Below are 21242 nucleotides of genomic sequence, written 5' to 3'. Positions count from 1 at the left end.
CTTTACAGGGATTTTATTTCAGCTTTTTTCATGGGAGGGAGGGCAAAAGTTGGCCAGTCAGTAGTCGTTTTTTAACATTTCACATTCATAGTATTTCATTAAATGAAATACATTTTTCTGGCTTAATTCAAGGGGTCCTTGCTTAGTCCACGTTGAAAATAATAAATTCGTGCCGTTGCCGTCACAGTGGATACACTCAGTTATTTAGCGTTCATATTAAGACGTTTTATAACAATATTACAACTTATAATAAGTAAGCATTGAATGAAGTATATCTAAACCGAATTTTGACCAATAGGAGAGCGAAAAAAACAATTATATCTTCTCAGAAGGCAAAAATCCACGTCAAAAGCAATAAAATCGTGTCGCCACCGACACGATTTTATTACTTTTGACGCGATTTCTTTCTCTATGTAAGTCTTCAATCTTGATTTTGTCCCATGATGAGTCAAAATATCCTTTTTCGTTATTCAAAAATTCCACCTTTTTTTTATTTCACTTGAACAATAAGATTTGTTGAATGTTTTTTTTTACAAAATATTGGCAGAATTAAGTATGGATGAAAATAGATTGAGATAGAAATAAAATTCTAAATCTTGTAGACAGCGTTTCATAGCATAGAATCCCATTGATCTTCATCTTCGATTATTTAGAGAAGAAATACTCTTCTTGAATATTTACAAGAAATTGTAATTTCAATATTTAACAAAATCTTGTGTTCCTAATGACAAAGTTCATTTCAAACTCGATATCACTATCATATTCACCATATTTTTTTCCTAAAATTAGAAAATATTTTGAAAATATAATTAAAACTTAAAAATCATAGCAAAATAAAACGTCAAATATAATCATTGCCGAGAAATAATAATTCATTTTTGTACCCTTGCACACATCGAAGTACACAACACCACTGAATCCTCTCTGACGCAGCAAAATCTAAAACGTTTCTAAATCTCCCTTGCCATGCTTGACGATTTGCCGTATTTGGACCAAACATAGTTTTAGCAAATTTTGACGTCAACTGTCAAATTGACGTTAAGTTACGATGGCGTTTATTAAAGCCGGTATAATGCATTTTAGTATTTTATTTTTTCAAAACGCAAATAAAGTTTGCTTTACAGCTATGAAATTGATCTATGTTGAAAATATTAATAAGAAACAAAATACTTTATTTACATGTAAGAATTTAACTTTACATTTGTAGAAGCTGACATAGAGACCAACGAAAGAACATTCGCTTCCAAGGACACGATGGATTGTAAAGTCGAGGTAATGAAACATAATATGAGACACTCGTTAATAAAGTTCGTAATCTTAAATAGTGTTTCTTTTTAAGTTCTTAAATGTAAAACGCGAATACGATAACAGCGAATCTACTCACATAGACGACATGTTTGAAACAGGTTAGACATTAAAGAGTTTTTTCAATAACATTTCAGTATATTTCAACAATTATTTGACTTCAGAAATGCACGATATTAAGGATGTACTTAAGACGAATACTATCAGTGTAAACAGATCTTATCAAATTTGCAGCACCACAAAAGTAATAAAATGGATTTGTTTTTTTTTATATATTACGAAATTTACAACTTAATTTATAAATACGATTTAAATTTTAGGAACCGGAAGAAGAAATATGTAATAGTTTTCAACACTATAATTCTAATAAAAATGAATGTGCCATATGTGGTAAAACATTAAATTCTAAAATGCGTCTCACAAGACATTTGTTAACTCATAGTGATATTCGTGATATTGAATGTGAAAAATGTGGAAAAGCTTTCAAATATAAAAGCAAACTATCTGAGCATATGAAAACTCACAGCGATGTTCGTGACTTTGAATGTGAAAAATGTGGAAAGGCATTCAAATATAAAAACAAACTTTCAGAACATATGAAATATCATAGCGATGTTCGCGACTTTAACTGTAAAAAATGTCAAAAATCATTTAAATATAAAATCGCATTTTCACAGCATATGAAAACTCATAAGGGTTTTCAAGGCTTTAAATGTAAAAGATGTGGAAAATTATTCAAATTTAAAAGCAAACTTTCAGAGCATATGATAACTCATAGTGATGTTCAAAACTTTGAGTGTGAAAAATGTGGAAAAGCATTTAAATGTCAACTCTATCTTTCTCAACATATAAAAACGCATGGCGATGTTCGTGACTTTAAATGTGAAATATGTGGTAAAGCATTCCTAACCAAAACCATTCTTTTACAGCATATTCAAACTCATTGCGATGTTTGTGGTTTTGAATGTGAGAAATGTGGAAAAACATTCAAATGTCAACTCTATCTTTCACAACATGTAAAAACGCATTTCGATGTTCGTGACTTTGAATGTGCTACGTGTGGAAAAGCTTTTAAATATAAAAGCACACTTTCACGGCATATGATAACTCATAGCAATGTTTGTATCTTTGAATGTGAAATATGTGGAAAAACATTCAAATATAAAATTTCACTTTCACGTCATATGAAAAATGTGGATGAGCATTTATAACTAAACCAAACTCATGGCGATGTTTGTGACAAAAATGCGGAAAAGCAATATAATATATAAACAGATTTTCAGGGCGTATGAAAACGTAGCGATGTTTATCACTTTGAATGTGGAAAAATATTGAAATGTAAAACCTTTTCATTAAATATGCAAACTCATATAGAAGCACTTATATATCAAAATGCATTATAAGTTCAGTGCAGCAAAAATGTAGTAAATGACAAAATTGATAGCTCTTTTTGAATTATTACATTTGCTTCTCTGTATTTTTAACATTATTGGTCAGACTGCTCAGTTGTCACTACCGGTTAAAAATTTAAGACCAAAACCAGCAACGATGTTCATAGTCCTGAATTCACCCTTATTTTTTTTAACTATTAAAAATATCGTTACCCAATTAAAGAATGCACTATTTGCCATAATAATATTGGGAGTATTTGCTGGACGAACATTCACCGAAAAAGTGAGCCCCAACTGTATTGTACAAACTATAAGGCAAAGTGGAGATTGACTTATGGTGTGGGGTTGTCTCTCAGCAACTTCTTAATAATAAACGGGATTTTTCAAATAAAAAAATTTAAAGCAATTTAAAAAATTATACAAGTTTGACCTATGTGCAGATATTTAAACAGATCAGGTTTTATTTTCCAACAGGATAATGCTTCTAAACACTCTTCTTAATTTGGTGCTATACAAATAAAAAAATAATAAGGAATATCGAAAAATATGATTTGGCCACACCAATTGCCAGATTTAAATCTAATTGAGCTTTTAGGCAATAAGTTCTATCAGAAAATTCCCAAAAATCCTTATTGGAACAACAGAGTGAGTGGGTTAACATATCAACCACTACATTGAAAAATTTAGCTATTGGAGTGCCAAAAATAGTTTTAGCCGTTTTTCTTAAAAAAGGCAATTATAGGATTTTTTAATTTTTTTTTTAAATATTAAAAATTATTATTTTGCGTTTGATGATAAATATGTATTTGATCTTTCATATTATATTAAGAATATCAACAAAAATTAGTTGAAAATGTTTATATGTATGTGTTATTTTGTAATAAAAAAACGTTTCCTCTATATGTTATTATTTATATAAGCTTTCCACTTGTATGTCATAGATCATCTCACTCTTTGAGACAATTTGGAATGTAGTAAAAAAATTGAAGAGACTAAAAGCGATAGAGATAGAGAAAGGCCTGTTCATTATTGTGGTGCCCGTTCAGTCAAGAATATTGCTGCTGTAAATGAAAGTGTGACTGGAGGCCCGGAATTGTCGAATCGACAAAGTCGACGTTCGTAGTTTTTAAACCTTTCCTATGGTTCCCTTTAGCGCATTTTCCATTTTAACTTGCACCTCCACCCGTATAAAATTCAGATAACACAAGCACTGAAGCCAAGAGACCATATACAGCGAAAAATTTACGCAGATTGGGTGTTAGAGCAGCAAAAAGTTAATGCTGTTTTTTTAAGGAAAATTTTCTCTGATGAGGCACATTTCCAACTTTCTGGGTATGTTATTAAACAAACTTTAAGCATATGTGGCGAGAAAAATCTGAATGTAATTCACGAAAGACTGTATAGTGCGTATTGTGGTCAGGCGGCATCATTTAAAAACGATGAAGGTCGGACTGTAACAGTCAATGTTGAACGCTATAGGCAAATATTAACCGATTATTTTTGGCACAAAATTGAAAATATTTATGTCGAAGACATATAGTTCCAACAAGATGGGATAACTTGCCACACATCGAGTGCAACGTTGTATGTTTTGCGTGAAAAGTTCCCAAGTCGTATTATTTCACGTTTTCGTGACATCAATTGGTCGCTAAGATCATGCGTTTTGACGCCGTTGATTTTTTTGTAGAAATACGCTAAGAATCGTATCTGCGCCGACAAACCCGAAACGTTGGAGCACTTAAAAACCAACATCCGCCAAGTTGTAGCTGAGATACTGCCCGAAATGTACGAAAAAGTAATCGAAAATTACATCGACAGGATCGGGTGATGCAAAAGATCCAGAGGTGCATCACAATGCGCGCTAATTCAGGAATATGTTAGTATTGTGCTCTCTTTACGACTCTCTAGTCCGCAGCATACTAAAAACTGGCTCTATTATATGGATTCCAGGCGTAATGAGTCAATGTAATGAATTGAGACTAGAAAGAGTTCAGCGTAAATTCCTTCGATATTTATACTTGAAGAAATACGGGTATTATCCGCTCCTATTTTCCAGTGCTTTTATTTTGCGATTGATGGAATACGTTTCGTTGTCAACTCGTAGAAATGTTTATATAATTAAACAGTTTTGGAAATTTCTCAAAGGCATAGTAGACAACCCTTCGGTGCTTGAACAGCTTCAAATGTGGGCTCCGGAAGGTGGTTATAGTTCATTGTTTTTGCGCGTGAAGTTTAAGACTGGAGCACTTGCCAACTCTTCTCTGGCAAAGAAGAGTTGGTAAGTGCTTTTTCTTGTGCACATATGGGGTTTTTATTCAATTCGTATGGGACAATGCACATCTGTTCAGGTGATTTGTGTCTGTTCTTTTATATTGTTTTTGTGTTTTTAGTTATACATATGTATACGTATGTATTTGTATGTATGTATACGCATATACGTATATATTTTTAAATTTTAATGTATTTTATACTTTTGCTCATCTTGACGCACTGGTTTAACCTGTCAGGTTATGATGGTCTTAATTATATAGATAATAATTTTTTTTAAATTAAAAATCAAATGTTCGATTAATAAAAACATCTGGAGATATCCTTTAAGTTGTGTGTTTTTTTTGAACAACAAAACTTTTTACTACTAGAGATGTCACATTTTCACAAAAAATAATAATGCTTATGGAATTAAATTACAAATGAGAGAATCAAACATAATCCAACAAAATTTTTGAGTATGCAGCTAGTACAAGAGAAGAAGTCAGATTTAATTTTATAAATAGAAATTATTATTGTATTTATTTGATTTTTTCAATAAAAATACTTATTCTACAAATTTTCATTCCAAAACTTCCGGAATTAAAAACTCCACGGGAACAACACTTACTAGTTGGGTTTCAAAATACAGTACTACTTTCTAGCGCTTAAGGGATCAAGGACTATTGGGGGCTTATTTTTTTTTATATTTATATATGATATACTAATCAATACCAGAAAAATCTGACAACTCTTAAGTCGACTCAAATATATCGTAAGAGCGGATATCGATATTTTCCGTTACCGCGTCTCTCAAGATGGCAGAACTCTTATCATATTTTTTTAAGAAATAAATATTTTTAGGAACTTGTCAATTACATCGGCGCCATATTTAGAAACCAGATTGTTATGAATATATTCTCTGTACATTTGTAAAAGTGGCCAACAACTTTTGCTACATAAATACGTTTTAAAATTTAAAGCCTAGTTTTTTATTCTCCAAATATCGGTTAAAATTGCAATTAACCGTATATCAGTGTCGTCGATATCACTGAATTACACACTATGACACTGATAAACGGATAATTGCGACTTCACCGATGTATGGTAAATAAAAACGTGCACGTTGATCAAAAACTTGATATTAAATTTTAAAACATATTTATGTATCAAAACGTTGTTGGCTACTTTCACAAACGTTAGGGCCAAAAGCAGAAAAATTGTTCATACCCATTGGTTTCTGAGCGTGGCGCCAATATAATTATCAAGTACCTTTTGTAATAAACAAATTTAAAACGTAGATTAAAAAAATATTTCATTATTTTTTTTAATCCACGATTAAAAAAAATTGATTTACTAAAAATAAACATTCCAATCGAAAGAGTATTTTTAAGTCCCCAATTTTTCCATCATGCTCGAAAATCCGTCGTTTTTGAACCAGCCTTTATTATGAACGATTTTGACGTTGACTGTCAACTCGAGTTACAATGGCGCTTATAAAATCCGGTATAATCCATTTTATTATTTTTTTCTGAACACGATTATCAATTGCAATGAAAGTTTCCACTTCTCAGTGAAATTAATTTATATTAAACATACAGTGACTGCCAATTAGGCATTTAAATAATTATTAAAAATCAGCATAGAAAATCGAAACGGATAATAAAATTACCACCACATTGTTTTCGCATAATATTTCTACTTATATATCATTTTTCTACATTAACCAGCTTTTATTCATATTTTTTTTTATAGAACCTGAAAATATGACTATTTTTGTCCAAAATAACATGTTTTTAACATGTCTATAAATGTTAAACTGAATTTAAATATTAGATGCATAATTTCTACACAAAAAATGAAAATAATTTTAAATACATGTGAAGCTAACTCCCTGTGTTCTTATGTATTGAGTCTAATAGTGCTAATTAAATATGTCACCTTGTAAATCTAAGAGTGTTTTACGTATTTTTTCAATCAAAGACAGCATGTTAAAAGTACCCTATTCAGTAAGCCACCACTGTATCTGTTAGTAACGAAACTTATTGTATTTTCATCAATAGCTAAATTATTTGGATAACTTAATCTTTGCAGAATCGGACGTAGAAAACGAGGAAGGAACATTTGCTTCCGATGGCACGATGAAATATGAAGTCGAGGTATTGAATTATAATATTTCACTCTTGTTAACGCATGTAATGTTAAATAATGTTTTCTTTTCAAGTTCTTAAATGTTAAACGCGAATACGATTGCATTGAAGATACACAAACTAACTACGTAGACGACATGCTCGAAATAGGCTAGACATTAATATTACTACAATATTCTGTTACATTCCAATATATTATATTTATTGATTATTATATGATTACAGAAATGCATGATGTTAAAGATATTCTTAAAGTGAATACTATCGGTGTGGATGTTTTATCTCACCAAATTGACAACGCCACCAAAGTAAAAGTGATATTGATTTCTATTTTTTATGTATTTCAATATTTACTTCATTATATATTTAATTTTAGAAACAAGAAAGTGAAAAATGTACTGCGAATCAATGTTTCCAAGATATTGGAAAAGCATTCGAATTTAAAAACAAACTTTCAGTACATATGAAAACTCATAGTAACAATCGTGCCTTTAATTGTGAAAAATGTGGAAAAGTATTCAAATTTAACAATAAACTTTCAGAACATATTAAAACTCATAGCGATGTTCGTGACTTTAATTGTAAAAAATGTGGAAAAGCATTCAAGTTTAACAACAAACTTTCAGAGCATATGAAAACTCATAGTGATGTTTGCGACTTTGCATGTGAAAAATGTGGAAAAGCATTCAAATCGAAACGTGCAATCAAACATCATATCCAAACTCATAGCAATGTTTGTGACTTTAAATGCGAAAAATGTGGAAAAGCATACAAATTTAAAAGCAGACTTGCAGAACATATGAAAACTCATAGCAATGTTCGTAACTTTGAGTGTGAAAAATGTGGCAAGGCATTTGCAATTAAAGGAACTCTTTTTATTCATATGAAAACTCATAGCGATATTCGTGACTGTAAATGTGAAAAATGTGGAAAAGCATTTAAATATAAATCATCACTTTTAATACACATGCAAACTCATAAAACTGTTGGTGATTTTGAATGTGAAAAATGTGGAAAAGCATTTAAATATAAAAACAGCCTTACAGAGCATATGCGAACTCATAACGATGTTCATGAAGGTGAAAAGAAAGCAAAAGCATTAAATTGTGAACTCTACATTTCACAACATTTAAAACAGCATATCGATGTTTGCGACTTGAAATGTGAAGTATGTGGGAAAGCATTCAATTATAAAAGTACATTTTTACGACATGTTCAAACTCACAGCCATGTTCGTGACTTTGAATGTGAAAAATGTGGAAAAGCATTTAAACGTCAACTCCATCTTTTACAACATATGAAACAGCATATTGATGTTTATGATTTTAAATGTGAAACATGTGGAAAAGGGTTCAAATATAAAAGAACATTTTTACGACATATGCAAACTCATAGCGATATTAGTGTCTTTGAATGTAAAAAATGTGGAAAAGTTTTCAAATGTCAACTTCATCTTTCACAACATATAAAACAGCATATTGATGATTGTGACTTTATATGTGAAACGTGTGGAAAAGTATTCAAATATAAATTATCACTTTCAGTACATATGCAAAGTCATAAAGACGTTTGTGACTTTAAATGTGAAAAATGTGGAAAAGAATTTAAACATAAAAGCAGCCATATGCGAACTCATAGAGATGTTTGTTCGTTTGAATGTGATATGTGTGGAAAAACATTTAAATATAAAATTTCACTTTCACGACATTTGCAGACTCATACCAATACACGTAACTATAAAAGCTGATTTTCATACTAGTTCTATGAAATCTCACAGAATTTTTACATGTGATTAATGTGAAAATGTATCCAAATATAAAATAAAGTCTGAAAAGCCCTCTCCAGGTGTTGATTTTCTCAGGATACTGATCATGCTTCAAGAGATCCAGCAAGCTGCAAGTGCGCCAGCAAAGTATAAATCACCCTGATGATAATGATGGTGAAATACCTATGTATAAACGAGGAATCCGATGTAAAACTAGAGAACTGGTACTTTTGATTATTGTATACAAAATAAATATTATCTTATACATGTATAAAATTTACATTCCCAAGACCAAAATAAAATTTATCACATGGTATATTTTTCTGTAACGCGAGCTAATTAGTTGTGATATCAATGCTGTGTCTGGAATTGAAAGCTCGGTGATTTTAACAGTTGAGTTCAATGAAGAACTAATAAAAACTAAAGCCGCCAAACAATTTATTATGAAAAATAAGTAAATCACTTAGAAATACACAGAAATTCCACTATTAAAAACTGGAAAGAACACAGCCAATACAAACAAAGAGATGTTGGCTAGCGCAATTTCTTCAATGTATGGACTTATGCAATATTATTAACATAATAAAACTAAATTTACAAAGTTGTTTTATAATAAATTCAAATTATGTTACAAATTCCTGTTTTTACTGTATGTCGATTGATTTTAAATTGTTTGGATGCGTTCGATCTGTTACGACTCTTTCTCTTACAATATGATTCAGATTCTCGATGGAGATAAGCTTCTATCAACTGTCTGCTCTTTAGTATAGAAAAATTTTATAGTGTCATTTTCCTGATCTCATCCCCCATTGGAGTATTCTTATGATCTCAGTGAGAACGCTCTAAGTAGAGAAACTTACACTAAAGATCTCGTAATTACTTTTAAGAGCTAGTGAAGGTGTCTACATGTAACGAATAATCTTACAAGGTTTTGTCATGAGGAACTACTTTTTTGATTAATTACTTTTTTCTATTTCTTCACCATTTGAACAATCGCTAAAATCACCCGATTCAGAAGGCGCAATAATTAATTACTTGCTATCGTTAAGTATCAAAAATAATTCTTTTGTTTTAAAAGGAATCTTTGGTGAGAAAATTAATAATTTTAATGTAAAAAATACTGTGGGAGCCTATTTATGTATTCGTTCGTTAAGGCCAAAACTTGGCGGCACTATGATAACACTGAGGCAGCGGAGGGCAACACGTTCTTTTGGTAGACCTCGACAGCAAAACAATGGCGGGTGGTGTTTCGTCTACCGTTCACTTACATATATTATCGTGTAACATAATTTGTAAACTATTATAAACTTCTTAATAAAAATAATACTGTAGTGGCTCAATCGGTGTGTAATTGCAACCTGTCACAATACATCCTGCAAAATACTTTAAAAACAGTATGGCATGACGGTTTGATTTATAAGCCTTACAAATATAAGGCCCCCGACTATTTGTTACGATGGTTAGAAGCTATATTGCTTTTCTAAATCATAAACCTTCGATACTGCATAAACTCTAATTTCCTGAGCAAGTTTGCTCGGGCCGTTTCTCTCCATCTTGTATACGAATATTATCCCAAAATATGTATTTATGCTGTTTATAATACGCTAACCAGAAGTAAAACTAGGATATTTTGTAACTATTAATCCCCTTCTCTTCCTCCCATTTTCCATTTATTTCACATTTTTCGAATACATACTTGGATCAAATATTAGTATAAATATTAATAAATTAAAACACTTAATTACAGTTGGTTCTAACACTTTCTGAATCTACAGGATCATATTGTTTATAAGCACGGTAAATGCATTTAAATCCTCTCTGGAAATTGTATATGGAATTAATTAAATTTTCCAAATTTAAAAATGGTAATAGAAAAAGTATTGCAATTGAAATGCTACCACCATTTTGGTTTCTTTTTGCAAGAATTTAATTCCAGATTTAAAGAATTCTACGAATTTAAGGCATTTTTGGCAATGTGACTAATTACATTACAGTATTAAATTATAAGTATATATAACAAATTACATTAAATTAAAATAACAAAGAATACTTTTGGAATTTAGAAAATATAAATAGCTTCCCATTGTTGAGAAAATGTGCTGTAAATTGAACTCTCTGCGCGTCGACAATACGTGTAAAGGTTTGTTTTCCAATATTAAAAATTTACCGATAATAAATACTTACAAATAAGTACCGATCAAACCTACTCGCGCTAATTTAGACCAATGTCTGAGAACTGGTAATTCAATTTATGTGCCACATTACAACGAGTTGGCTGCAGATTTTCAGTGGAAAATATTGCATCAATAATCAATTTTAAAATTAGGTTCATTAAATTGAAATTTGAATTTATATATTAAAGTTTTCTGTAATAAAATTATGTTGCATTAAAAAATGTATGTGTATATATTACTCCTGCGCTAGTATTAAAACAACCGGGAGTAATAATTAAATAATTAAAATAAATATTAGGAAAGTTGGAAAAATAATCATAATTAAATAGATTTTTTGATTAAGGTTAATTATCAATACAACTTTAAGGCTGGGCAGTTAACAGGTTATTCATAATAAACATATATATATAAAACTGTTTATTTTTTAAAACTTATAGTGTAGATTAAAAATTAAATAAGTATTTATTAGTGATTTTTAGTCATACTCAGAAATTCGTTCTATTTGGACCAAATATTAGTTTAGAGACGTTTTGGTGTTGATTGACAACTTGAAGCTGAGTTATAATGGCTTTTATCAAAACCGGTAACAATTGAAATGTTTGCTTGGCTGACAATATCACTTCTCCATGAAATTTATTTATGTTGAACATATCAGTTAGAAGCAAAGCTTCTTGCTTATGTTATTAATTAGACACTTGATCTTTGCAGAAGCCGACATAGAAAACGACAACGGAACACTTGCTTCCATTGACGTGATACAATGTAAAGTCGAAGTAATGAACAATGAACCTTAATATTTGACATTTGCTATGTTATATTAAATAATGTTTTCTTTTTAAGTTGTCAAATGTAAACTGCGAATACGATTACAGCAAAGCTGCGCACATAGACGACATGTTTGAAACAGGTTAGACATTACACAGTTTTCAGTGCCGTTGAATATATTTCAATAAGTATTTGCCTTCAGAACTACACGATGTTAAGGACGTACTGAAAACGACGGGTAACACTATAGGTGTGGACGTTTTATCATACCCAATTGACAACTCCACCAAAGTAATAATAATATGGATATCGATATTTACTCAAATTGTTTCAATATTTACTCAAATTTCAATTTTAGAAACCAGAATATGATTGTGACAAGTGCGAGAAAACCTTCAGTTCTAAAAGATATCTTATACAACATCTGATAACTCATAGCGATGTTCGTGATTTTGAATGTGAAAAATGTGGAAAAGCATTCAAATCTAGACACAATGTGTCATTACATATGCGAACCCATAGTGATATTCGCGACTTTAAGTGTGAAATATGTGGAAAAGCATTTAAATTTAAAAAGTACCTCTCCTACCATATGCGAACTCATAGCGATGTCTATGAATGTGAAAAATGTGGAAAAACATTTCATTGTAAAGCCGTAATTTCTTACCATATGAAAACTCATAGCGATGTTCGTGTCTTTGAATGTGAAAAATGCGGGAAAGCATTCCATTATAAAGCTGTACTTTCACGACATATCCAAACTCATAGTGATGTTCGTGATTTTAAATGTGAAAAATGTGGAAAAGCATTTAAATTTAAAAAGTACCTTTCACACCATATGCATACACATAGTGATGTTCGTGACTTTGAATGTGAAAAATGTGGTAAAGCATTCAAAACTCAACACAATCTTTCATTACATATGCAAACTCATAGCGATGTTTGTGTATTTGAATGTGAAATGTGTGGAAAAACCTTCAATTCTAAAGCCAAACTTTCAAAACATATGCAAACTCATAGCAATTTTCGTGACTTTGAGTGTGAAAGGTGTGGAAAGGCATTCTATTATAAAGCCCTACTTTCACAACATATGCAAACTCATAGTGATGCTCGTGGTTTTGAATGTGAAAAATGTGGAAAAGCATTTAAATGTAAAAGCTATCTTTCACAACATACGCGAACTCATAGCGAAGCTCATAGCATCTTTGAATGTGAAAAATGTGGAAAAGCATTTAAATCTTATTTTCATCTTTCACAACACTTAAAAACTCATATCAACGTTCGTGACTTTGAATGTAAAACTTGCGGAAAAGCATTTAAATATAAAATCTCACTTTCACTGCATATAAAAATGCATAGAGATGTTAGTGGAATTAAACGTGAAACATATGGAAAAGCATTAAAATATAAAAGTCAACATTCAGAGCATATGATAACTCATGGTGATGTGCGTGACTTTGAATGTGAAATATGTAAAAAAACATTTAAATATAAAAGCAAACTTTTAGGGCATATGATAACTCATAGCAATGCTCGTGACTTTGCTTGTGAAAAATGTGGAAAGGCATTCAAATGCCAAGTGTATCTTTCACAACATACTAAAACACATAGTGATGTTCGTGACTTTGAATGTGAAAAATGTGGAAAAGCATTTAAACTTAAAAAGTGCCTTTCAAATCATATGCAAACTCATAGCGATGTTCTTAACTTTGAATGTGAAAAATGTGGAAAAGCATTTAAATGTCAACTCCATCTTTCACAACATTTAAAAACGCATATCAACGTTCGAGACTTTGCATGTGAAAATTGTGGAAAAGCGTTTAAACTTAAAAAGTATCTTTCATTACATATGCAAACTCATATAAATGCATTCAAAAATAAAAACTAACTTTCATACCATATGTAATCTCATAGTACTTTTGCATGTGATTAATATGGAAATTTAATTCATTTGATCAATTTTTTTTTCATCGGTTTTGAGTTCATTTGAAGGAATCGAATATCGGATGATGAATACGTTTTCTAAATAATATGCATATACCTCAGTTTTTCGTTATCGCTTCTCTCCCATGAATTATAAACTCTGAATTGGAGGTATATGAGCGATTAGTCTTTCCAGGTATTGAGTGGCTTTCCAAAGTAAATAATTGGTATCCTCTTTATCTGTTAATTCTTGTAAATAATTAGATATTCTTTCATTCTTGTGTTCATTGATAATTCTTTTAAGTTTTTGGTCAAATTTGTTTAGAATAGTTTTCTGCAAAATTACGAGTTTGTTGCTATTTTCTGCGTGCGATTCTCTTTTTTTGCTTCCACAGGACAGTGTTTCTCACCATCTTTTTGTTCCACCCTCGTGATATTGTGCTTAGCTGCTAGTTACATCCGTTCAGTTAACAGTTTACCTCACTCGTAGACAGGGCCGGCCCGAGGGGCAGGCAGTACAGTCGCCTGGGGCGCCGTTATACTAAATAAAGGCGTAATATTCACTTAAAATTATCAAACAATATTGTTGAAGAATATAACCTGATATTAGTATTTTTATACACTACTGTGTACTCTTTAAATTATTTCATACATCACGACGAAAAATAAACTACAAATTCTTAAATACCCACAATCGCAAAAAAGAGTATGGTGTCAAATATAATATATTATTAAATTAATTTGAATTATATTTTTGCGCTCATCAAGTATTAATAGGGGGAGGGGCGCAAATTTAGTTTTTGCCTGGGGTGCAAAATAACCTAGGGCTGGCCCTGCTCGTAGATAGATTTGGAATAATACGTTTAACACTAATACACCTTCTAGTTTTATCTTAAAATTGTCCTTATCTGTATGTTTATTCTGTGATTGGATTCTTGCATTTGTTGTGTTATTATATTTTGTAGTTTATTATCTTTTCGTCCATGATATATATTGTTTGACATGTATTGTAATTTCTGAATAAACTATGAATAAATAATATATTTTTTTATTAATTAAAGTAATACTACAACGATACATCTAAGTTGTCCTATTTTATTAGAGAAAGATTATGCATATTGACAACCTAAAATACAAATATAATAAAAATTATACACGGGATAAAATTACGCAGCATAAAATATGCAAGGAAAAAATACACATAGCAATAAATTTCACATTCTCTGATAACACATAAAACTCTTTGGGTTTACAGTGTCATAAGAAGAGCATGTCCGGACAAATAATTATTTCTGGCAACGGTTAAGTCAAAACCTTTCAATGAGCAGGTAGAAGGACTCTTCCCCTACGATGCATTAGGATGGGAACTCTTCCCCTGCAGATGGGGTCAGTTATTTTTAGATATTTTACGATAAGTTCCGTATACGCCAAACGAGTCAAAATATTATTTTTTGCACAAATCCAAAAGAACCGAAAATGTCCCTTGCATCAAAAAGTCAAAGGCGTTCGTAGACAAGTGAATACAGAGGTTTAACACACCAAAACCTGTCGTTGATCTGCCGGAATACGGAGCGAAAAGGAAGACATCGAAAAAAGAGAAAAAGCAGATTACCAAGTTATTTTCTATAAATTCTCTTTTATCATTGCGACAAGGACAAGCCAAATTAAAAAATAAGGGTATCAAGATATCATGCGAGAGTATTCAAACGTGTTTACGAGCTTCCAACCTAAAATTTCGGAGCACAATGAAGAAACTGTTTCTCTTAGAGCAACACGTCGTAAAAATAATTACTTGGGCACAAGAAAACATTAAAAGCGATTGGGACAACATAATTTTTCTAATGAAGCCTCTTTTTGGGGAAGAAGTGCCATAAACCAAACATGGTCTACTACCACCAGCAGGCTTCTCCAGCGGACAGTTAAATTTATTTTTATTTATTATTGAATAAAATTACCAATTCAGACAAACCTCAAAAAAGTAATTTTCTTCAATTTTTCAGTCATGCTCAGAGATTCGTTCTATTTGAACCAAACGTTTGTTTTGAACCGTTCTGACATCGACTGACAGTTTCACACCGAGTTATGATGGCGTTTATCAAAAACGGTATAATCCATTCTAATAATTTTCTTTTCTCTAGTAACATTCACAATGTTTACTTGACAGATAATATCACTTCTCCATGAATTTGATTTATGTTAAAAATATCAGTCGAAACCAAGTTTATTGTTTTCATTAATGACATACATTTCACCATGATATTTTTAATAGTTAATTAGATATTTCATCTTTGCAGAAACTGATTTAGAAAACAATGAAGCATCATTTGCTTCCATTGACTCGGTACAACATGAAGTCCCGGTAATGAACCTTAATACGTGACACTAGTTAAAGCATGTGATATTAATTAATGGTTTCTTTTCAAGTTGTTAAATGTAAAACGAGAATACGAAAACGACGAAATTTCGTACATGGACGATATGTTTGAAACAGGTTAGACATTAAGTTTAACAGTAATTAGTAACAATAAATTACAACAATTATTTGACTTTAGAAATGCACGATGTTAAGGATATACTTAGGGCGAATACTATCAGTTCGGACAATTTATCTTATCAAATTAACAACACCACCAAAGTAAGTCGAAAAGATTTCGTTTTTCATATATTTCGATATTTACAACTTATTTAATCAACACAATTTTAATTTTAGGAACAGGAAAAAGAAAAGTGTAGTAGATTTCAACATGACGATTACAATAAAAATGAGTGTGACATATGTGGTAAAATATTAAAGTCTATAAAACGTCTCACACAACATTTGCTATCTCATAAGAACATTGGTGATATTGAATGTGAAAAATGTGGTAAAGCTTTCAAATCTCAAAAGAGTCTTTTAACACATATGCAAATTCATAAAGATGTTCCTCCCTTTGAATGCAAAAAATGTGAAAAAGCATTTTATTATAAAACCGCACTTGCAAAACATATGATTACTCATAGTGATGTTCGTGACTTTGGATGTGAAAAATGTGGTAAAGCATTCAAATCTCAACACAATCTTTCATCACATATGCAAATTCATAAAGACGTTCGTGCCTATAAATGTGAAAAATGTGGTAAAACTTTCAAATCTCAAAAGAACCTTCTATCACATACTCAAATTCATAGTGATATTCATGTATTTGAATGTGAAACATGTGGAAAATCATTCCATTATAAAACCGTACTTGCAAAACATATGATTACTCATAGTGATCTTCGTGACTTTAAATGTGAAAAATGTGGTAAGACATTTAAATCACAGAACAATCTTTCATCACATATGCAAATTCATAGCGACGTTCGTGCCTTTGAATGTGAAAAATGTGGTAAAGCATTCAAATCTCAAAAGAATCTTGCATCACATATGCAAATACATAGAGACATTTGTGCCTTTGAATGCGAAAAGTGTGGAAAAGCTTTCAATTATAAAGCCAAACTTTCAAAACATATGCAAATTCATAGCGATATTCATGTCTTTGAATGTGAAATATGTGGAAAATCGTTCCATTATAAAACTGCACTTGCAAAACATATGGTTACTCATAGTGATGTTCGTGACTTTAAATGTGAAAAATGTGGTAAAGCATATAAATCTCAAAATAATCTATCATCACATAAGATAATTCATAGAGATATTCGTGCTTTTAAATGTGAAAAATGTGGAAAAGCATTCAATTATAAAGCCAAACTTTTACTACATATGAAAATTCACAGAGATATTCATGTCTTTAAATGTGAAAAATGTGGAAAATCATTTAAATATAAATGCAAACTCTGATCATTTGAAAATTCATAGTGATGTTTGTGACTGAATGTGAAAATTGTGGAAAAGCATTTAAATACAAAAAGTCTCTTTCACTTCATATGCGAGCTCATAGCGATGTTCGTGCCTTTGAATGTGAAAAATGTGGCCAAGAATTTAAATATAAAAATACCTTTTTACAACATGCGCGAACCCATAACACTGTTCGCGACTTTGAATGTAAAAAATGTGGAAAAGCATTTAAATGTAAAAGTTACCTTTCACAACATCTGGTAACTCATAGCGATGTTTGTGACTTTGAATGTGAAAAATGTGGAAAAACATTTAATTACAAAGCCGTCCTTTCAAAACATATGCAAACTCATAGTGATATTTGTAACTTTGAATGTGAAAAATGTGGTATGGCATTTAAATCTAAAAAATACATTTTAAAACATCTAGTAACTCATAGCAATGTTTGTGACTGAGTGTAAAATATAATATAAACACAAACATTCAGAGCGTAAGAAATATCATAGTGATATTTACGACTGACTGTAAAAATGTGAAAAAGGATTAAAATAGAAAATCTCATTTTCACTGCATATGAAAACTTGATAGAACTTCCTGATTTCATTTGTACATTAGATTATACCTACAATCTCGTTCAATGGGATCGTTCTGGCTAGAGAACCTTTAATGAAAGATCTCGGAATCTCTTTTGAGAACAAGTGGAGATTATATCCTACATGTGCATTACTCAAAATCTTCCATATTGCTCGGCTTTGGTATAGGTAACGTGTTTCAATTTGATGAACCATTAGTTATTTGTGTATTCTGTCACATTAGTTCACATCGTTCTTGAATCGGTATTTATAATTTGGAATCCCTCAATAACAAAATACTCACTCATGATCAAATAATTCTCGAAACACCGTTATTATTTTATATTTGATTATTTTCCGTTCTTGTATTCCAATGCCATATCTTTAGTATCGTTAGGATACGGTTTGCCGTGTTCTCTCAAAAAGTATTTTTTTGGCTAAACATTTCTTCCAAATATCAAAGAATGTTTCTGACAATTCAACTATTCTAGAAAAATTCCAGTCATGGATTCCAGAACCTTGCGAGTCACGAAGTGTTTGAATGAGTACAGTGCCGCACTGACGAATCGGTATACACGTACGGCTACGTCGCGCTGGCGAAGACTCAGTCAAGCGCGTTCGTCCGGCTTACGTCAGTCGACCGATGTGCTATGGAGGCATATACTTGCATTCAGTGCGGCTGACCGAGTGACCAATCATTCGCATGTCCATAAAAATTAATATCGATACTGATCGTATAATAACAGGTGTATATATTTGTTCGCCGTTGTGGAACCTCTCTTTTGATTTATACAAAAACAATGATTTCAAATTGAAAGCTTGGCTAGAGATCTGTCAAGCAATTATTCCAGGTTTTGACGATCCCTCTGACAATGAGAGAAAATTCACAGGTGAGTGAATAAAACAGCATTACTGTATTTTATTAGTTTATTTTTAATTAAAATATACAAGCATCTTGCCATGACACTCTACCATCGGGAGAAACTAAATATTTGGCAAATTTATCCCTTAACATATAGTCTGCTCTGACACTACTAGTCAATTGAGATTAAGATCTTCTAATGTAGTTATATAAAATGCAACAAGTCTTTATGATTGTTATTGTATTCGGCATGGAAGTGTTTATTGGTCTATGGAATATTCTGAATTTATTGCTCATTATTCCGAATGTAGACTCAATATACCCCCTAGCACGACTTAATCTGTAGTTGAATATTTTCTTTTTATATGTCACATTACTGCGTGCATAAGGTCTTAAAACTTTGTTCGATATTCCGAACGCAGCATCACCGATAATCATGTATGGAAGTGGTTCGGTGGTATTAGGTAGTGGTTTTGGTAGAAGTAACATTATTTCTCCATTATGTAATTTGGTATACAAAGTAGTATTCTTGAAAATATTTGAATCGGAATCTGTTCCACATGAACCTACGTTTATATAGGTGAAGCGATGGTCAGAATTACACACAGCCAGTAGTGTTATGTGTTTCCCATCTATACAACCGATGCAATTAGGAATGTTTGCTGCCTACTCGAAACTGGCAGCGATTTTGATCCACCCTTTCCGTGACTAGTATCGAAAGACGCTCTTCATGAAGTAGTTCCAAACAATAGTGCACACTTCTTTGACGATACTATTGATAGTTGCCATTCCTAGACGATAACTAAAATAAAGTTCTTCGAATGTCTGTCCAGTAATAAGGTACCTGAAACGAAAATAAATATATTATTATTATTTTACAGAAAATAAAAAAATAAATCTTCACAGGGCGCCTATGTAAGGTGCAAAGCTGCATCTAAACACACAAAATCTAGATCTGGAGGTGGAAACAAAAAAAATATTTGCATTTTGATTGTATGCAATTTCTTGACAAAAAACGGATACTGAAGATTTAATTTCAGCAAGCCAGAACACAATGCTTCAGAAACAAATAGCCTGCCATTGACTACCCAAAACACGAGAGATGTTTCTTTGTCAAACAATGTGCCTTCACCAAACCAAAATACATCCAATGTTGACGAACCAAACTATACTGTGCTATCAACGACCCGAGGCGCCGTCACTTTCCAAACAAACCTTGCTACTGTAACTAACTTACAAGAGCACTGGCGTGACAGTTTTTTCTCTCCACTGGCAATCATCGATGCATTTGGACGCGTGCTCCGTATATTATATTTATAAACATGTAAACATTATCAATCGTCAATAAAATACTACTGCAGCGGCTTAATCTGTGTCTAATTGCCACCCGTCATTATCCCGTGGCCAAATTTTTTAGCACCCTGTAAATATCTAACTAATAAGCAAAAAAAATACCTTAAAGTCACGGCCAATCTTTCTGCTGGTGGCACTGGAGTTCGAAATATGTTTTGATGTTTCAGAGAATCTTGAAGTTTTGCTAACAGCTCGTCAAAACTTCTGATAGACGTCCTGAAGTAATCAAAAAAAATTCCTCGTGTTCTCGCAATTTCAAAAACAGTACAAAATTCTTCTTCAATTAGCCTGTGTACAATAATTGGGTGGACATGGTATCTTCTTTGTCTTTAGTTTCGTAATCGTTTGGGCCACCATCCATCCGCTAAAATACAAACAATTAACCCTCCGATGGTCGCAATATGTCTTATAGTTGCATGCGTAATTTTTTTCTTTGCCACCCTTATATTACTACATTCCTTCATAGCTTCCTAGATCTGGATAACACATCTGTTAGTCATCATTGCGATTTCGCTGCGTGATCACCTGTGGGTTATTTGAGTGCAAAGCATCTGTGAGATGCATTGCGATCGTTGTTATGTTTGTGATTTTCGTTTTTTTCTATTTTCAACATTAAATATTATTTCTAATTATGTATTTATATTGGAAATAATCTACTTATATTTCTTAAGAAAACTATCCAATGAGTTAACCAAAGATCACCTACAACGACGAAGCTGATTAAAAACAGGAATTCCGACGAATCACCAATTAAAATTACAAAAATTAAATCCTTCTACATCAACTAGCAAGCAAACTAAAAATAAAGCTGAACAAATTGTTTCCGAAAGTAAAAAAAAACGTAGTGTACCTTGTACAAAAAATAAAATGTCACAAATGGCAAAATATAGATGTAAAAAATGTGGAATGTTTGTGTGC

The 21242-nt window shown here is 31.6% G+C and overlaps 4 protein-coding genes and 1 long non-coding RNA gene across 13 annotated transcripts; 4 read left to right on the top strand and 1 right to left on the bottom strand.

The window, feature by feature from the left end:
• Window positions 1–933: 933 nt before the first annotated feature.
• LOC148238665 (uncharacterized) lies at window positions 934–3594 on the top strand. The gene is made up of 5 exons (XM_088185655.1): window positions 934–1067; window positions 1208–1272; window positions 1340–1406; window positions 1470–1549; window positions 1626–3594. Exons 1-5 carry the CDS (start codon window positions 1049–1051, stop codon window positions 2514–2516), a joined length of 1122 nt encoding a protein of 373 aa, XP_088041781.1. The 5' UTR covers window positions 934–1048; the 3' UTR covers window positions 2517–3594.
• Window positions 3595–6389: 2795 nt separating this feature from the next.
• On the top strand, window positions 6390–10198 carry LOC148238664 (uncharacterized). Of its 4 annotated transcripts, none has more exons than XM_088194465.1 (5): window positions 6390–6449; window positions 7038–7102; window positions 7168–7243; window positions 7319–7401; window positions 7470–10198. In XM_088194465.1, exons 1-5 carry the CDS (start codon window positions 6431–6433, stop codon window positions 8838–8840), a joined length of 1614 nt encoding a protein of 537 aa, XP_088050591.1. In that variant the 5' UTR covers window positions 6390–6430; the 3' UTR covers window positions 8841–10198. The 4 variants fall into 4 exon arrangements, with proteins under 4 accessions (XP_088050591.1, XP_088050617.1, XP_088050599.1 ...); XM_088194473.1 differs by lacking the exon at window positions 6390–6449 and adding an exon at window positions 6699–6971; XM_088194482.1 differs by lacking the exon at window positions 6390–6449 and adding an exon at window positions 6851–6952.
• A 620-nt stretch (window positions 10199–10818) lies between these two features.
• Window positions 10819–14759, top strand: LOC148238663 (uncharacterized). Of its 3 annotated transcripts, none has more exons than XM_088194439.1 (5): window positions 10819–10998; window positions 11741–11805; window positions 11873–11939; window positions 12000–12088; window positions 12156–14759. In XM_088194439.1, the coding sequence occupies exons 1-5, from the start codon at window positions 10953–10955 to the stop codon at window positions 13683–13685; spliced, it is 1797 nt and encodes a 598-aa protein (XP_088050565.1). In that variant the 5' UTR covers window positions 10819–10952; the 3' UTR covers window positions 13686–14759. The 3 variants fall into 3 exon arrangements, with proteins under 3 accessions (XP_088050565.1, XP_088050572.1, XP_088050579.1); XM_088194446.1 differs by lacking the exon at window positions 10819–10998 and adding an exon at window positions 11509–11615; XM_088194453.1 differs by lacking the exon at window positions 10819–10998 and adding an exon at window positions 11550–11615 and having other exon boundaries at window positions 11741–11794.
• Window positions 14760–15758: 999 nt separating this feature from the next.
• Window positions 15759–20340, top strand: LOC148238662 (uncharacterized). Of its 4 annotated transcripts, XR_015810982.1 has the most exons (7): window positions 15759–15824; window positions 16015–16079; window positions 16145–16211; window positions 16273–16355; window positions 16431–18999; window positions 19552–19811; window positions 19878–20340. XR_015810982.1 is itself a non-coding variant. In XM_088194497.1 (5 exons), exons 1-5 carry the CDS (start codon window positions 15803–15805, stop codon window positions 17538–17540), a joined length of 1347 nt encoding a protein of 448 aa, XP_088050623.1. In that variant the 5' UTR covers window positions 15759–15802; the 3' UTR covers window positions 17541–20340. The 4 variants fall into 4 exon arrangements, 1 of the variants encoding a protein (XP_088050623.1); XR_015810983.1 differs by lacking the exon at window positions 19552–19811 and having other exon boundaries at window positions 19853–20340; XR_015810981.1 differs by having other exon boundaries at window positions 16431–19811.
• On the bottom strand, window positions 19707–20526 carry LOC148238661 (uncharacterized). The gene is made up of 2 exons (XR_015810991.1): window positions 20427–20526; window positions 19707–19815 (listed from the first exon to the last, which is right to left on the bottom strand). It is a non-coding gene; the product is annotated as an uncharacterized LOC148238661 (long non-coding RNA).
• Window positions 20527–21242: the final 716 nt, after the last annotated feature.

Source organism: Plectrocnemia conspersa, unplaced genomic scaffold, assembly GCF_051122295.1.
Source record: "Plectrocnemia conspersa isolate PC_06_02 unplaced genomic scaffold, ASM5112229v1 ptg000001l, whole genome shotgun sequence".
Taxonomy (NCBI): Eukaryota; Metazoa; Arthropoda; class Insecta; order Trichoptera; family Polycentropodidae; genus Plectrocnemia; species Plectrocnemia conspersa.
The sequence above is the reverse complement of the archived record's forward strand: the minus strand, read 5'-3'. Positions and strand labels throughout refer to the sequence as shown.

Coding starts and splice junctions, on each gene's coding strand:
- LOC148238665 (XM_088185655.1), top strand. Junction 1,407..1,469: donor AGACGACATGTTTGAAACAG/GTTAGACATTAA, acceptor ATTTGACTTCAG/AAATGCACGATATTAAGGAT. Junction 1,550..1,625: donor AAATTTGCAGCACCACAAAA/GTAATAAAATGG, acceptor TTTAAATTTTAG/GAACCGGAAGAAGAAATATG.
- LOC148238664 (XM_088194465.1), top strand. Junction 7,244..7,318: donor AGACGACATGCTCGAAATAG/GCTAGACATTAA, acceptor ATATGATTACAG/AAATGCATGATGTTAAAGAT. Junction 7,402..7,469: donor AAATTGACAACGCCACCAAA/GTAAAAGTGATA, acceptor ATTTAATTTTAG/AAACAAGAAAGTGAAAAATG.
- LOC148238662 (XM_088194497.1), top strand. CDS start 15,803: ATGATGGCGTTTATCAAAAACG. Junction 16,080..16,144: donor CGGTACAACATGAAGTCCCG/GTAATGAACCTT, acceptor TTTCTTTTCAAG/TTGTTAAATGTAAAACGAGA. Junction 16,212..16,272: donor GGACGATATGTTTGAAACAG/GTTAGACATTAA, acceptor ATTTGACTTTAG/AAATGCACGATGTTAAGGAT.
- LOC148238663 (XM_088194439.1), top strand. CDS start 10,953: ATGTGCTGTAAATTGAACTCTCTGCGCGTCGACAATACGTGTAAAG. Junction 10,999..11,740: donor CGTCGACAATACGTGTAAAG/GTTTGTTTTCCA, acceptor TGATCTTTGCAG/AAGCCGACATAGAAAACGAC. Junction 11,806..11,872: donor TGATACAATGTAAAGTCGAA/GTAATGAACAAT, acceptor TTTCTTTTTAAG/TTGTCAAATGTAAACTGCGA.